General features: G+C 38.0%; 1 protein-coding gene across 1 annotated transcript in view; it reads left to right on the top strand.

Moving 5' to 3' along the window:
- Positions 1 to 16,815, top strand: part of SLC3A1 (solute carrier family 3 member 1) — a 55,687-nt gene that overhangs the window by 19,070 nt on the left and 19,802 nt on the right. Inside the window, exons 5-6 of the mRNA XM_004369505.2 lie at positions 12,985 to 13,104; positions 15,217 to 15,341. Coding sequence (XP_004369562.1) covers positions 12,985 to 13,104; positions 15,217 to 15,341 — 245 coding nt within the window. The remainder of the gene's footprint in view (positions 1 to 12,984; positions 13,105 to 15,216; positions 15,342 to 16,815) is intronic.

The following is a 16,815-nucleotide window of genomic DNA, read 5'->3' as shown; positions in this document are numbered from 1 at the left end:
TTTCCTCCTCTGGCAGTGCCCACCCATGTTAATCTTGATCTTCTTGGAGCTCCTGCTGGCAGAGAAGTCTCCAACGGTTGTGATGGTGAATCAGGCATTTGCCTTGCACTATTAGGTAGCCCTCTCATGTCTCGAGTGTCCCCAGTTGTTCTCTAAATTCCTGGAAGCAAGGGAACATGCTGTACTTCTTTAGTGTCCCTGCAGTATCACATCTTGTTTGACTCATTCATGCTCAGAACTTCATTCTTTCATTCCACAATTGGTTCATTAAGTTCCAGGCACTGGGAGGCAAGAAAAACAGAGATAAAAGGGACAGTCTTTCTCTCAGTCTGGTGGAAGGGCCCTTCATAACCAGAGTGTTTCATGGCTTGATTTGAACCGAGGTGGCGGGTATGAGTGTGTGTGTGTGTGTGTGTGTGTCTGTGCAGTGTTCACACTGCAGTCACCTACGTTGCAAAAACAAGGAGAAAACTACTTAGTAAATATTATCTTTAGGCTGATGACTCCCCATTGTTTAGCCACAACCTCTGTCTGAAACTCCAGATTTAACAAACCAACAGCCTACTCAGCAGTTACACACTCAATAGATACCTCAAACTTAGTGTATCCAAATCAGAACACCCCATGGCCCTCCTTCAACCTCCTGCTCATCTCAGGGAACGGCCCAGTCACACAGGCCAAGACCTAGGGATTAGCCTTAGTCCCTCCTTCGTTCACACCCATGTCCACCCTCACAACAGACCCATCGTCTGACCACTTCTCTCCACCTGGACCACTGTCCACTGTCATTTCTGTCCTTGACCACTGTGGCAGCCTCTTCACTGGGTGCTGTGCTTACTTTTGGGGCCTTAATTCATTCTTCTTCTTCTTCTTTTTGAAACAGCTTTATTGAGATACAATTCACATACCATAAAAATCATCCTTTTATAGTGTGCTGTTCAATGTTTTAGTAAACTTACAGGGTATGTAACCATTGTCACTAATTTTAGAACATTTTTTATTAACCCAAAAAGAAGCCCTATATGCTTTAGCCATCATCCTCCAATGGTAACCACTAATCTTTTTATATAATTTCATATAAATGGAGTCATACAACATGTGGTCTTTTGTGACTGGCTTCTTTCACTTAGCAAAATATTTTCAAGGTTCATTCTCTTTTATGGTTGAATAATATTCTGTTGCATGGATATACTGCATTTTACTTATCCACTTATCAGCCGATGAACATTTGGGTCGTTCCCACTTTTTGGATATATGAATAATGCTGCTATGAGCATTTATGTACAAGTTTTTTGTGAGCACGTGCTTTCATTACTCTTGGGTATATGCTTAGGAGTGGAATTTCTGGGTCATATGGTAACTCTAACCTTTTGAGGGACTGCTAGACTATATAGTTTATTTTTCATGCATTAGATATTTTAAAATATAAATCAGACCACAGCCTTCCCTTCAGGGGCTTAAAACCCTTCAGGGCCTTCCCATCATTCGCACACAAAAGCCAGGTCTTTTCCATTAACTACAAATCTCGACATGATGAAGCAAACCTCATCTCTTTCTACCCTTGCCTTTGCCTCTCTGGCCTCACTGACTACCTCTTTTTATTCCTCAAGGAACCCAAGTTGATTTCCATAGCTGTTCTGTCTGCCTAGACAGCTCTTCTAATTGACCTTCTCATAGCTCACTCCCTTATTTCTTATTTTCTCTGCTGAAATGTTACCTCCTCAATCCAATCTAGCTCCCTACCCTTCCTTACCATACACTATCACTGCCTGTCCCTTTACCCTGAGTTGTTTTTCTACACGGTACCTGTGCACAGCCAGCTACATAATTTGCATGACCCCCTGCAAAATGAAAAAATGGGCTGCCTTAAAAAATAATTAAGAATTTCCAAGACAGTGAAGTGAAGAGTAGAGCATTAAACCAAATGTGGAAATGCCCCTTCTGAGCATGGGGACGCCCTGTGACTGCACTGGTCATACACCCAGGGGGCAGCGCTGTACCTGTGATGCACGTAATGCATCTGTGATGACTGAACGTAAAGGAAATCTGATTCACACACTCCTTTTCTTCTCCCATTTTCTCAAACCCAGGAGCTGCCTCATCGTCACCCCTTTCATGTCTCTCACTTTCACTTCTCTCTCTCCAAAATCCTTCCCTGGAGGTCCCTAGTCTTTTGGTTCACTTCCCCTTTCTAACTACTTCTTCAGACCAGTCATCTACCCACTCTTTGGATTCAACATTTTAAAAGCCTGGGAACCGGGCAGCTCATAACATGTCTCTTTGTAGCAGATGGTGCAGGGAGAGAATGAGCAGGCAACAACTAAATTCTGTCTAGCAAAGGTGTGTCAGGAGCACGGGGCAAGAAGGGAGAGAAAGCCAGGGACACTCACACAATAATTTTGGTCACTATCACACGCCTTTGGAAGAAACTGTATCATCAAAGAGTAAAACAAAATGTATGAGGACCTGGATTTTTCAGTTTAACTGTTTTAGCTTGGGAGCAGTTTCTTTTCTGAAGTTAAATTCAGTAGAATAGTGGCTTTTAGAATAACATACAGTAAATCTTTTATTATCTGAATGTTTTCATGATTACATTTGCTTCTGAGTGTAACTGCCGTATCTTCACTATTCTTCATTATTTGCTTCGTTGATGGTTCATTCTTTCTATTTTGTCTTATGTTCCTTCCATATCATTCCCAACAGGAAGTTTTTAACATCTAAGCACTTCACCTCTCATTTGCCTTTCTGGTAAGGAATGAAATATTCAACTATTTAACAATTATTGTATCTTGGTTTGGAGTGAACTTTAAGAATGAGGTGGGTGTGAGGGACATAAGATACTTTCTCAATTTCTCCCGAGTCGTATCTTTCATTGTGATTTTAGTCTTTTATTTTGAGTGGATTCTCTGAACTTTGGAAACATGCTCATAACATCAATTACAAATGTAACATTCTGAATTAAAATATGAATGAGACTAACCTTCAAAAATGAAGAAGAAATTAAGACATTCCCAGATGAACAAAAACTGAGGGAGTTCATTGTTAGTAGACCTGCCATATAGAAAATGTTAAAGAGAGTTCTTCAGGCTGAAATTTAAGGACGCTAGACAGTAACTTGAAGTCTTAGGAAGATATAAAGAACACTGATAAAAGTATCCTCATAACATTATAAAATATAAAAGCCAGTATTATTGTATTTTTGGTTTGTAACTCCTCTCTTTTCCTATGTTATTTGAAAGACAAATGCGTAAAACAATAATTATAAATCTATATGAATGGTCACAAAATGTATAGAGATGTCGTTTGTGACAATAACAACAAAAAAGGGAGGAACGGAGATGTACAGGACTAGAATTTTTGTATACCTTTGAAGCTAAGTTGATATTGATTCAAAATAGGTTATTATAAGCTTCAGATATTAAATGTAGTCCCCACAGTAACCACTAAGAAAATAACTAAAAAATAAATAGAAAAGTTCATCTATATACTGTGTCTAAGAGACTCACTTCAGATCTAAAGACACAGAGGTGAAAGTAAAAGGATGGAAAAAGATATTCCATGCAAATAGTAACCAAAAGAGAGCTGGGATGGTTAGTGGTTATATTACTGTCAGAAAAATAGACTTGAAGCCAAAAAAGGTTACAAGAAAAAAAGACATTATGTATTGATAGGAAGGTCAATCCATCAAGAAGATACAGTGATTATAACCTGTCAACAGAGCCCCAAATATATGAAGCAAAAACTAACAAGAATAGAGAAATAGGCAATTCTATAATATAATAGTTGAAGACTTTAAAACACTGCTTTTAATAATGGATAAAACAACTAGACAAAAGACCTACTAAGTAAATAGAGAACTTGAACAACACTATAAACCAATTAGATCTAACAGCCATATACAAAATACTCCACCCAACAACAGCAGAATACACATTCTTCTCAAGTGTATATGGAACATTCTCCAGGCTAGACCATATGTTAGGCCACAAAACAAATCTCAAATTTAAAAAGATTGAAATCATACAAAGTCTCTTCTTTGACCACAGTAGAACGAAGCTAGAAGTTAATAACGGAAGGAAAGCTGGAAAATTCACAAATTTGTGGAAATTAAACAATATACTCTTAAATAACCAATGAGTCAAAGAAGAAATCACAAGGGAAATTAGAAAATACTTTGAAACAAATGAATACAAAAACAACATACCAAACTCATGGAATGCAGTGGAAGCAGTACTCAGAGGGAAATGTATAGGTGTAAATGCCTCCATTAATAAAGAAGAAAGATCTCAAATCAGTAACCTAACATTACACCTTAAGGAACTAAAAATGAAATGCAAAGCTAGCAGAAGGAAGGAAATAATAAGGTAAGAGTGGAGATAAATAGAGGAAAAAAAAAAAAAAAAAAACAGAGAAAATCAACTAAACCAAAAGGTGGTTCTTTGAAAAGATTAACAAAATTGACAGGTCTTTTGCTGGCCTAAGAAAAAAAAGAGAGAAGAGTTAAATTAATAACATCAGAAATGAAAGTGGGTAATTACTGCTGACCTCATAGAAATAAAAAGGATTATAGGGTAATACTATGAACAATTGTGCACTAACAAGTTAGATTGTCTACCTAGATGAAATGGACAAATACCTAGAAATGCACAAATTTTTGGTAATAACTTGTAACAGTTAAAGAGATTGAATTAGTAATAAAACACCTCCCAATGGTAGCTTTACAGGCCCAGATAGCTTTACTGGTGAATTTTACCAAACATTTAAAAAAATTAACACCAATCCCTCTCAAACTTTTCAAACAATAGAAGAGGAGGGAATACTTCCTAACTCATTCTATGAAGCCAGCATTATTACCCCGATAGCAAAGCCAGACAAAGACATCACAAGAAAAGAAAATTATAGCCCAAGATCCCTTATGAATATACTTGTAAAAATCCTCAACAAAATACTAGCAAGCTGAATCCAGCAACATATAAAAAGAATTATACACTATGACCAAGTAGGATGTATCCCAAGAATTCAAGAGTGGTTCGGTATAGAAATATCAATCAATGTAATACACCACATTAATAGAATGAGGCAAAGAAACCACAAAATCATCTCAACTGATGCAGAAAAAGCCTTTTACAAAATCCAACACTCTTTCATTACAAAAACATTCAACAAACTACAAATAGAAAGGAACTTCCTCATCATGATAAAGGGCATATATGAAAAACCCACAGCAGCATAATATTCAGTGGTGAAAGACTGAAAGCTTTCCCCTTTATAACAGGAACAAGACAAGGATGACCACTCTTGCCACTTGTATTCAACATTGCACTGGAAGTTCTAGCTGGAGCAATGAAATCAGGCAAGAAAAATAAATGCTCCAAATAGGAAAGGAAAAATTAAAACTACCTCTATTTACAGATGCCATAATCTTATATATAGAAAGATCCCTAAAAATTACACAAAAACAACTATTAGAGCTAATAAATTAATTCAGTAAAGTTGTAGGATAAAAGATCAACACAAAACAGTTGTATTTCTATGCACTAGCAATGAACAAAACAAAAACGAAATTGAAAAACAATTCCATTTATAATAGCATCAAAAAGAATAAAATACATAGGAATAAATTTAACCAAGGAGGTGCAGGACTTATACACTGAAAACTGTAAAACACTGCTGCAAGAAATTAAAAAACCTGTTGCTGTTGAGTTGATTCTGACTCATAGCGACCTTGTAGGGCGGAGTAGAACTGTCCTATAGAATTTCCAGGGAGGCGCTGGTGGATTCAAACTGCCAGCCTTTTGGTTAGCAGCCATGACTCTTAACCACTGTGCCACCAGGGCTCAAAGTGGGTAAGAAGTGGTATCTAATTGTGGTTTTAATTTGCATTTCCTTAGTGACTAACAATGCTAAACATCTTTTCATGTGCTTATTGGCCATTTGTATATCTTCTCTAGGTAAATATCTATTTAAGTCCTTCATCTATTTTTTGAGTTGTCTTTTTGTTGTTGAGTTCTAGTTGTAAAATCTATTCTGGATATTAAATCCTTATCATATATATGTTTCTGAAATATTTTCTCCCATTCTATATGTACGTTGTCTTTTCACTTTCTTGATAACGTCCTTTTTTTTTTTTTTTTTGTAAACTTTGAAACAAAAGCTTTTACAATAAGATGAATGATTCTATCTCATAGGAGGACAAAGGCGTAACAACTTAGGAAAAAATCTTTTCCGAAGTGTTTCTGGTAATAATGAGGATATCCTTACAGTGTTAAAAGGAAAATAACCAAGATATAAATTTATATATTCAGTATAATTTCAACAGAAAAAGGACTGGAGTGACTTAGTGCAACATGGGAACAGTGATTATCAACAGATCCTAGAGTTAAGGTGATTTTAATTTTCTTCTTTATACGTGTCAATATTTTTCAAATATCCTTCAAATAATCCATGTTTCTTTTATCCTTTGTCATTATTTTGTTTAAAAAGGTACAAAGATACAAGTTCTTGCTCCTCAAAGGCAGAGGCTATGTGTCATATAACTTACTGGGCTTAGTTCTCTGCCAAACGAAGACATTCACGAAATATAGATTGAATAACTATAGAAAGAAAATGATTTGGACTATCACTGTTTTTTCTTTAGTTGTTATTCCTATTGTTGCAAAATTGTATACCCCCAATGGATTTCTTTTTCTTTACTATGGTTGTGCTGTGCTCACTACTTCTGCACTCTGAGCCATGTTTCCCATCACCAAAAGTAACAAGTCTCTAAGTTCTAAAGCATACTTACCCCTGCCCCCCTTCTCCCTGGTAAGCACCAATGAACATTGGTCTCTCTGTATTTATCTATTCTTGTCTTCTTATAAAAGAGGGATCATGCAATATTTGTCCTTATATGCTTATTTCACTTAGCGTTATGTGCTCCAGGTCCATCCATGTTATGTTTCCTAGACTCATCATTGTTCTTTATGGTGGCATAGTATTCCATTGTGTGTATGTACCACAATTTGCTTATCCATTCCTCTGTTGATGGGCACTTTGGTTGTTTGCATTGTTTTGCTATTGTGAATAAAGCAGCAATGAACATCCAAAAAAACCAAACCCGTTGCCATCGAGTCGATTCCGACTCATAGCCACCTTATAGGACAGAGTAGAACTGCCCCATAGGATTTCCAAGGAGCAGCTGGTGAATTCGAACTACTGACCTTTTAGTTAGCAGCCAAGCTCTTAACCACTACACTACCAGGGCTGATGGAACAGTGTTTAAAGTGCTTGGCTGCTATCATGGGTTGAATTATGTCCCCCGAAAATGTGTGTATCAATTTGGCTGGGCCATGATTCCCAGCATTATGTGGTTGTCCTCTATTTTGTGATTGTAATTTTATGTTAAAGAGGATTAGGGTGGGATTGTAACACCCTTACCCAGGTCACATCCCTGATCCAATGTAAGGGGAGTTTCCCTGGAGTGTGGCCTACAACACATTTTATCTCTCAAGAGAGAAAAAGGAAAGGGAAGAAGGTAGACAGGGGGACCTCGTACTACCAAGAAAGCAGCTCCAGGAGCAGAGCGTGTCCTTTGGACCCAGGGTCCCTGTGCAGAGAAGCTCCTAGTCCAGGGGAAGATAGATGAGAAGGACCTTCCTCCAGAGCTGACAGAGAGAGAAAGCCTTCTCCTGGAGCTGATGCCCTGAATTTGGACTTCTAACCTACTAGACTGTGAGAGAATAAATTTCTCTTTGTTAAAGCCATCCACTTATGGTAATTCTGTTATAGCAACACTAGGTAACTAAGACGGCTGCTAACTGAAAGATCGGAGGTTCAAACTCACTCGGTGGCTCACGTGAGAAAGATGTAGCAGGTAAAGATTACAGCCTAGAAAACCCTATGGGGCAATTCTGCTCTGTCCTGTGGGGTCACTAAGGAGTTTGCAATGAACATAGAAGTGCATATATCTGGTTGTTAGTAGTTTTAGGTCTCTACCTCATTCCTTTTGTTATTTGTTTTATGCGTGCTTTGTGTCTTGTTTGTTTATTATACTGATTTTTCTGTTTTTGTTGGTATTTGGGTACTTTCTTGTGATGAGCCTTTTTGTTAACTTGCTTCTTTTCTCCTGAGTTTTCTTCTTAGTGATTTCTTAGTGGTTACCACATATGTTACATTACATGACTTATAATTACTATAGCATCTAGCATATGAGTAACTGTTAACATGTAACCTTAACATAATAGATCTATTCCTGATATGCTCCTTCTTTCTCCATTTCTTTTGGTGTGTCTCCATTAACATCAATATACAACCTATATTCAATAGATTTAGTTTGTACTTTTTTCTTAATGTTCTTGCCTTTCCATTTGGAGTACTCACTTGAGCAATACTTGCAAAGCTGGTCTGATAGTGACAAATTCCCTGAGCTTTTGTTTGTTTGGGAATGTCTTGATTACCCCCTCATTTTTGAATGACAACTTTGCTGGGTAAAGTATTCTTGGTTGGCAATTGTTTCGGTTCAATATTTTATGTATGTCACTCCATTGTCTTCTGGCCTCTAGAGTTTCTGAGGAGAAACTCGCGTGACACTTGGTACATTAAATTGCTGCTTTCAAAATTCTCTCCTTTCTTTAGTTTTCAAGAATTATGTTAAGATATGTTGTGGAGTTGATCCTTTTGCATCTCTTCTGATTGGGGCTTGTGTAGCTTCCTATATTTTCAGGCTTGGTTCTCTGTGCAGGTCTGGGAAATTCTGTCTGATTATGTCTTGGAATATTGTTTCTATGCCTTTATTGTTGTCATGGTGCTCTGGGATTCCAGTGATTCTAATGTTAGATTTCTTAATTGAATCCCACATTTCTTTTTGAGTTTGTTCACTTTTCTTTGTTCTTTTCTCTCGTTTTTCTTGAGATTTGGTAAGTTCAGTTATTTTGTCTTCTAATTCAGATAGTCTATCTTCTGCTTGCTTGACTCTATTGTAGGTGTTTCTCTTGCTTTTTCTAATTCAGATGTTTTATTCTTCAGTTTCAGTAGTTCTCTTTGGTTTTCTTTTATGTTTTCAGATTCCTTGTTGAATCCCTCCTTTTATTCCTCCATTTGCTTCCTAAACTCTGCCAGTTTGTCTTCTGGGTATGTTTTGCTTTCTTTAAACATACTTAGCACCATAGTCTGAAAATTATCAATTCTTTGCATCATTCTGGCCTCTATAGGAGAGATGTCCTCTTCTTCATGTTTTGCTTTTGAGTGTTCCTTCTCTGGTGCTTTTGTGTTTTTAGTAGTTTTTGTTGAACTTGAGCCATTTGGTTATCTTTTCTTTAAATTTTTTATTCTGTTTATTGTGGGAAAATTTTCTGGTTGGGTGCCCTGGTGGAAGAGCATCTAATTGTGCAGTTGCTAACTGAAAGTCTGGCCACTCCATGGGAGGAAGATGTAGCAGACCACTCCTTCCAAGATTCACAGGCCCGGGAACCCCAGGATGCAGTACGCCTCAGCCCCACTGGTTTCCTGTTAGATAGAATGTCTCAGCAGTTTGGTACCTTCTCCTGTGAACCACTAGATGGCACTCTTATCCTTAGGTTCTCCCCGTTACGCCCCCCCAACCCCCCACATTGGTTCAAGAGATCTGTATGCTTGATCTCTGGGCTTCAATACATATGCAAGGGGGTGGTCACTGGACACCTCAGTTGTTGTGTGCAGTGGAGATCAACTTTACTGTGGTGATAGTGAGGGTTTTTTAAGCCTTTCCCTCACTAGCGCCCCTGCACTGGCATACTCACTATCCACAGTGTCCCACTGGCGGCTGCCTCCAGCTTGGCTGTCAGTCTAGACTGTTTCCCTCCCTCCGTTGCCCTTGAAGCTCTTCCAGGACCTAGAGCAGTTCATCTGGGGCCTCAGCAAGGTTCAGCTGTACTCTCACATAGCATTAAGGTCTTCCTCACCCCCTCCCACTTGCATGGCCCACGAACTCCTATGGCCTATTTGTGCCACCTTAAAAAAAATCTGGCTAGAGCTTCCTCAGATAAGCTCCCTTTCTGTGTTCCCTGCTTGGGGTGTTACCCAGTCCCATCTCAAAATGGCTATGATGAGCGTGTGTTCCTGATGTTAGGGAGTAGACTCTCTCAGTTTCTGTGCTAATCCCATTCCTCCTCTCTTCTGCTTCTGGACTCCAATTCTCCAATTCTTCAGCTGCTGTCTGGAGTTTGAGATCTCAGTTTGTGCTTGTTTTTATTCTTTGTTCAGTGAGTTAGTTGCTTGGGGAGTGAATAAGGGTGTCCACTCACTTTGCCATCTTCCTCTGCCTCTTCCCAATGGCCTTGTTTTGCAGAAATGGAAAAGCCAAGCCTTAAATTTACTTGGAATTGCAAGAGACCCAAACAGTATCAAAAAAGAAGGATAAAGCTGGAGGATTCACACTTTCCCATTTCAAAATTTACTATAAAACTAAAGTTTTATAGTAAATGATACTGGCATAAGAATAGACATATAGACCAAGGGAATAGAGTTGAGTGTCCAGAAATAAACCCATACATCTATGGCCAATTGATTTTTGACCAGAGTGCCAAGAGCATTTAATAAGGAAAGAATACTCTCTTCAACAAATGGTGCCGGGACCAGTGGATATCCTCATGCAAAAGAATGAAGTTGGATCTTAGCACACACCATGTATAAAAATTAACTCAAAATGGATCAAATACCTAAACTGAAGTGCAATGTTAAGTGGTTAGCTACTAACCAAAATGTTGGTGATTCAAACCGACCGGCTGCTCCGTGGGAGAAAAGACCTGGTGATTTGCTCCCATAAAGTTTTCAGCCTATCAGGGGAAATCTGGGTCCATTGACATAACACACTTCATAAAGAAAATGTTCTACATCCTACTTTGGTGAGTAGCACTTGGGGTCTTAAAAGCTTGCGAGTGGCCATCTAAGATACCTCTATTGGTCCTATCACATTCAGAGCAAAGGAGAATGAAGAAAACCAAAGACACAAGGAAAACATCAGTCCAGAGAACTAATGGGCCACTTGAACCACAGTCTTCATCAGCCTGAGCCCAAAAGAACTAGATGGTGCCTGGCTACCACCACTGACTTTTCTGACAGGGATCACAATAGAGGGTCCCAGACAAAACAGAAGAAAAATATAGAACAAAATTCAAATTCACACACAAAAAAAGACCAGACTTACTGGTCTGACAGAAACTGGAAGAACCCCTGAGGCAATGGCCCCTGGACACCTTGCCAACTCAAAACTGAAGCCACTCCCGAAGTCCACCATTTAATCAAAGATCAGATAGGCCTATAGAACAAACAGTAACACACATGAGGGACGTGCTTCTTAGTTCAGTCACGTATACAAGACCAAATGGGCAACATCTGCCCAGAAGAAAAGACAAGAAGGCAGGAAGGGACAGGAAAACTGGACAAATGGACACAGAGAACCCAGGGTGGAAAGAGAAAGGGGAAGAGTACTGACACATTGCAGGGCTTGCAACCAATGTCACAAAACAACTTGAGTATAAATTTTTTAATGAAAAACTAATTTGTACTTTAAACTTTCACCTAAAACACAATTTAAAAATTTTTTTTCAGCCTAGGAAACCCTATGGGACTGTTCTACGCTGTCATACAGAGTTTCCATGAGTCAGAATCAACTCTACAGCACACAACAACAACAAAGCTATAAAAATTTTAGAAGGAAATATAAAGGTAGATCTTCATGATCTTGGATTTGGCAATGGCTTCTTAATACGATACCAAATGCAAAAGTAACGAAAGAAAAAAGATAAATTGGACTTCACCAAAATTAAAAATGTTTGTGCAAAACGGACACTAACAAGAGAGTGGAAAGAAAACCCAGAAAATGGAGAAAATATTGCATATCATACATCTGATAAAGGTTTAGTGTCTAGAATCTACCAAGAACTCCTACAACTCCATAACAAAAAGACAAACAAGTAAATAATGGGCAAAGAACTTAAACAGACATTTTTCCAAAGAAGATATACAAATGGCCAACAAGCATATGGAAAGATGCTCAACATAATTTGTCATTTGTTGTTGTTAAGTACCGTCTTTAGGGAAATGCAAATCAAAACCACAATTAGATACTACGTAATAAAAAAATAATAATGAAAGAAAATAACAAGTGTTGATGAGAATGTGGAGAAACTGGAACACTTGTACATTGTTGGTGGCCATGTAAAATGGTGTAGCCACAGTGTAAAAAGTTTGGAGGTTCCTCAACAAGTTAGACATAGGATGACCATATGACCCAGCAATTCTACTATACCTGGAAGAATTGAAAACAAGTGTTCAAACAAAAACTTGTACACGAATGTTCTTAGCAGCACTATTCACAATAGCTAAAAGGTGGAAACAACCCACATGTTCATGGATAGGTGAATAGATTATAAAAATGTAGTCTATACACACAATGGAATATTATTCAGTCATAAAAAAATGAAGTACTAATACCTGCTACAGCGTAGATGAATCTTGAAAGCATTATACTGTATGCTGAGTGAAAGAAGCCAGATGCAAAAGATCACAGTATGATTCCATGTATGTGAAATCTCCAGAATAAGCAAATCCATAGAGAAAGAAAGCAGATGTGTGGTTACCAGGGGCTGAGGAGACAGAAGGGCTGGGGAGTGACTGCTTAATGGGTACAGGTTTCTGTTTAGGGTGATGAAAACTGGCTGGAACTAGATAATGGTGATAGTTACACAACACTGTGAATATACTGAATGCCACTAAATTCTTCACGGTGACTAAAATGATCACTTTCATGAATGAGATGTAGAAGTCCATAAATGCAGTTATTGCATTATACTAAGTTAGTCATGATAGTAAGACACTGTTGCACTAAATAAAAATATGCTACATGGATACTGTGCTTATTTTGTATGTGGAGAAGATAGAAAGTCATTAACAGACAAAACTTTTATTAAAAATTATGATAAAAATGTGTAGCTAATCCAACTAAGTCCTTTGCTTCTTCCTGTTTAGAAAATCCTACAGTACTGGCTCCAAAAAGGTGTTGATGGCTTTAGTTTCGATGCTGTTAAATTTCTTCTAGAAGAAAGACATCTGAGAAATGAGATCCAAGTGAATGAGACTCAAAGTCCGGTAAAGTTTTGTTTTAAACTTTTTTTTTTTGCTTCCTCTGAAAATGTCATCAGAATGCTTTCTTTTTAAGCTTGAGACACCAATACTAGAGATGGCTCTGTTCTGTCTGTAGATTGTGCTTTGAATCATTTTTTTTTTAAGGAAATACAGGCGAGTTTCAAATGCATATGTCCAGATGCTTCCTTCCATTGGTTCCCTCCAGAGCCAGGGCTCCTTTTAAGAGTCCTTAAAATGACAAAGGTTCTGAGAACATAGACAGTGTGGACAATGGGAAGGACGTCTACTCACCGTGATTTTGCCATCTCACTCAAACTGAGTTGAGGAGGCCTTAATTTTTCAGGCTCTTTTCTAGTTATTAAAGAATGCATAGATGGAAGGGAAGGGAAATAATATTTGTTGATGTCTATCTATTGAGTGCTGTGTCTGTTTACTTATTTCATTTAACCCTCTCCACATCCTATAAGAGAGGTTTTATTACCCCATTTAGCAAATCTTAGAGAGGTTAACTTATCAGCGATTAAGGAGATGCTGAGCAGAATTCCAAACCAAGCCTATCTAGCTACAGAGTTTGGGTTCTTTGTGCTTCCACACCAGTGGTTCTCAACCTTACCCCCATGTCACACATGAGAGATGACAGCCTATTCCTCTGGTTGTCCACCATTCTATAGTCACTTTCTCTTCAAGGCCAATTGACAGTAGTCCTAAAATGTGTTCCAAAACAACAAATTCATATATACACACAGTGGAATTTTATACTTCCATCAAAATAAATGAACTACAGCAACACACAACAGTAGGGGTGAATCTTCACAATGCAATGTTTAGTGAACAAAAAATCCACAAATATTACAATAGCATGATACCCTTTTTACAAAGTTAAGCAAATAACATGAATGCCATAGTTTATTGCCAAGCTTCTAGTTTTTGGTCTGAGTAGTAGATTCATGGGTACTTACAACTTCATTAAAGCCAATCAATTAACTAACTAACAAGAGGTTGGTTGTGCGTGGGCCAGTGATAAGATCATATCATGAAATGAAGGTTATAATTAAGCCAATTTTTTTTTTTTTGCATATGACTTCCAATAAAAAGGAAAAATGAAGGGAAAGACAGGTGATATATTACTCTATTGTCTCAAAGAAAAGAGCTTCTCCTTGGAGAAGAAATCTTGGAATAACCTTGCTAATTATAATGAGCTGTCATCAGGCAGGCATGAGTTTCCAGTCATGCCAAATGATCAGAATGCTGAGTTTTGTGTGCTATCCAAGAAGAGCTTATAGAATTAAATTATTAAAAAAGATAATGTATTAGCTAAATGTTAGCCATTAACATTAATTTCAGGGAAAAACCCTAGATTTAAAAAAAAAATCACTCAATCTAGCAAGGGAAGTTTACTTATGTAAAAGGAACACAGATTAATGGATGACAACTGAGGTTTGGATGGTCCAGCCAGTCCTTGTCCCAATTTACAACTTAACAACCTTGGCTTGGATGAGATGTAAGCTTTGCTTTGAGTTCTAGAAGATGACTGTAACCCCAGTAAGGCACAGAAATGAGTACCAGTGAAATCACTGAAACTCTTGGAAAGTGTAAGAATAACAGTAAGAATAAAGGATAGAGGTCATGAAGAAATACAGTCAAATGCATAATTTAATTTTTTGTAACTAGATTGAATATAAGTATAATAATGAGAACTTTAATCATTAAGATAATTTTATTTGTCTTCAAAAGTGTCTGAAGCATTTAGGACAATCCAGTTGATTGGATTTATGATGTTAATTAAATATTCAGGAGGATTTTTTGTTAAATACATTTATAATCAATGTTTAAATGGGAAAGTTTAATTTGCTAAAATGGGTAAGTAGTAGTTAAGTTAGAGAAATATTATTTAGTAGGTTTACAAAGTTAATAATTTAAGCATTAAATGAAATAGAAGTAGTCGTGTGTGTTCCCCATCCACAAAACCACTTGAGAATTGAAGTACTAAGACCATCTTTGAGCATATGTGCCTCAGACTGAGCCCTTTTTAAGGAGACAATCTACGTTCATGTAAACCCAGTATGAGCATTTGATGCATAATATGATGGTAACTGTGCTGCTCTGTTTTTAAAGGACACGGTCACACACTACTCAGAGCTGTACCATGACTTCACCACCACTCAGGTGGGAATGCATGACATTCTCCGGAGCTTCCGGCAGACTATGGACCCCTACAGCAGGGAGCCTGGGAGGTACAGGTAAGTAAAGGACACGTTTATTCTTCACAGGTGCTGCGTGTGGTCTGTAGTTATCCCTTACAACCAGTCATTGTTGTTGTTGGGTGCTGTCAAGTCAGTTCCAACCCACAGTGACCTCATGTGACTGAGTAGAACTGTCCCATAGGGTTTTCTTGGCTGTAATTTTTATGGAAGCAGATCGCCAGGTCTTTCCCCTACAGAGCTGCTGAGTGAGTTCGAACCACTAACCTTTCAATTAGCAGCTGAGCACTTAACCATTGCGCCACCACAACCAGTCATACACAAGAGGCTAAAATTATAATTTAACTAGCCTGCATAAATTTAGTTTCCTATAGCTTGGGTAAGGAGCCTTGGTCGCGCAGTGGTTAAGTGCTCGGCTGCTAACTGAAAGGTTGATGGTTCGAACCCACCAGCCGCTGCTCAGGAGGAAGACGTGGCAGTCTCTTTCCATAAAGATTACAGTCTTGGAAACCGTATGGGACAGTTCTGCTCTTACCTACAGGTTCACTGTGAGTCAGAATCGACTTGACAGCAGTGGGTTTGGCTTGGGGTATAGCTTGGGTATGCCAGGATCTGGTATATTGTCTCAAGTTGCTTCACTTTGCTGATTTTCAGTTTCCTTATTTGTAAAGTGGTGCTAATCACAGTATTTACTTCAGAGGCGGAGTTGTGAAAATTAAATTATTTGAAAAGATAACATATTAGCTAAATGTTAGCCATTAACTATTATTATTGTTATCATTAATATCTGACCTTATAGTGTCCTTGTACACTATGAATCTAAATGTTTCAGCTAAACTGCAAGTGGAGCACGATGATTATGATCACAGTTTTGGAATCAGATGGGCCTGAGCTGCCATCCTGCTCTATCGCTGTGTGACCTTGGCTGGTTGGTTAACATAAGCCTCAGTTTCCTCATTAATGAAAAGATAATAGCAATACCCCAATAAGGCTGTTTTTAAATTAAATGAGATAATGTAATAAAGCTCTTATTAAACAGTACATGGCACATAATAAACACTCAATAAATTTAACTACTACTATGTTTATCAGAGTCCCTGGGTGGCGCAAACGGTTAAGTGTTCATCTACTAACTGAAAGGTCGGTGGTTCAAACCCACCCAGAAGTGCCTTGGAAGAAAAGCCTGGTGATCTACTTCTGAAAGTTCACAGCCTTGAAAACCTATGGAGCACAGTTGTACTCTGAGGTGGCCATGAGTCAGAATTGACTCTACAGCAACTGGTCTGGTTTGGTTTATGTTTATATAGATCACCCAATAGAATCAATAGAAAAGAAGTTAAAGAAGTTTTTCCCCCCACTTAAAGCAGGTACTGTGATTACTCTTCCCATTTTACAGATGAGGAAACTAAGGCTCTGAGTGTACAGGTAATGGTCACACAAGTAGTAATTGTAGAGATGGGATTTGAACAGAGGCAGTTAGGTTCCAGAGACTGTGCACTTATCCATTATTACG

The sequence above is a fragment of the Trichechus manatus genome, unplaced genomic scaffold, assembly GCF_000243295.1.
Source record: "Trichechus manatus latirostris isolate Lorelei unplaced genomic scaffold, TriManLat1.0 scaffold00005, whole genome shotgun sequence".
NCBI classification, from domain to species: domain Eukaryota; kingdom Metazoa; phylum Chordata; class Mammalia; order Sirenia; family Trichechidae; genus Trichechus; species Trichechus manatus.
The sequence above is the reverse complement of the archived record's forward strand: the minus strand, read 5'-3'. Positions and strand labels throughout refer to the sequence as shown.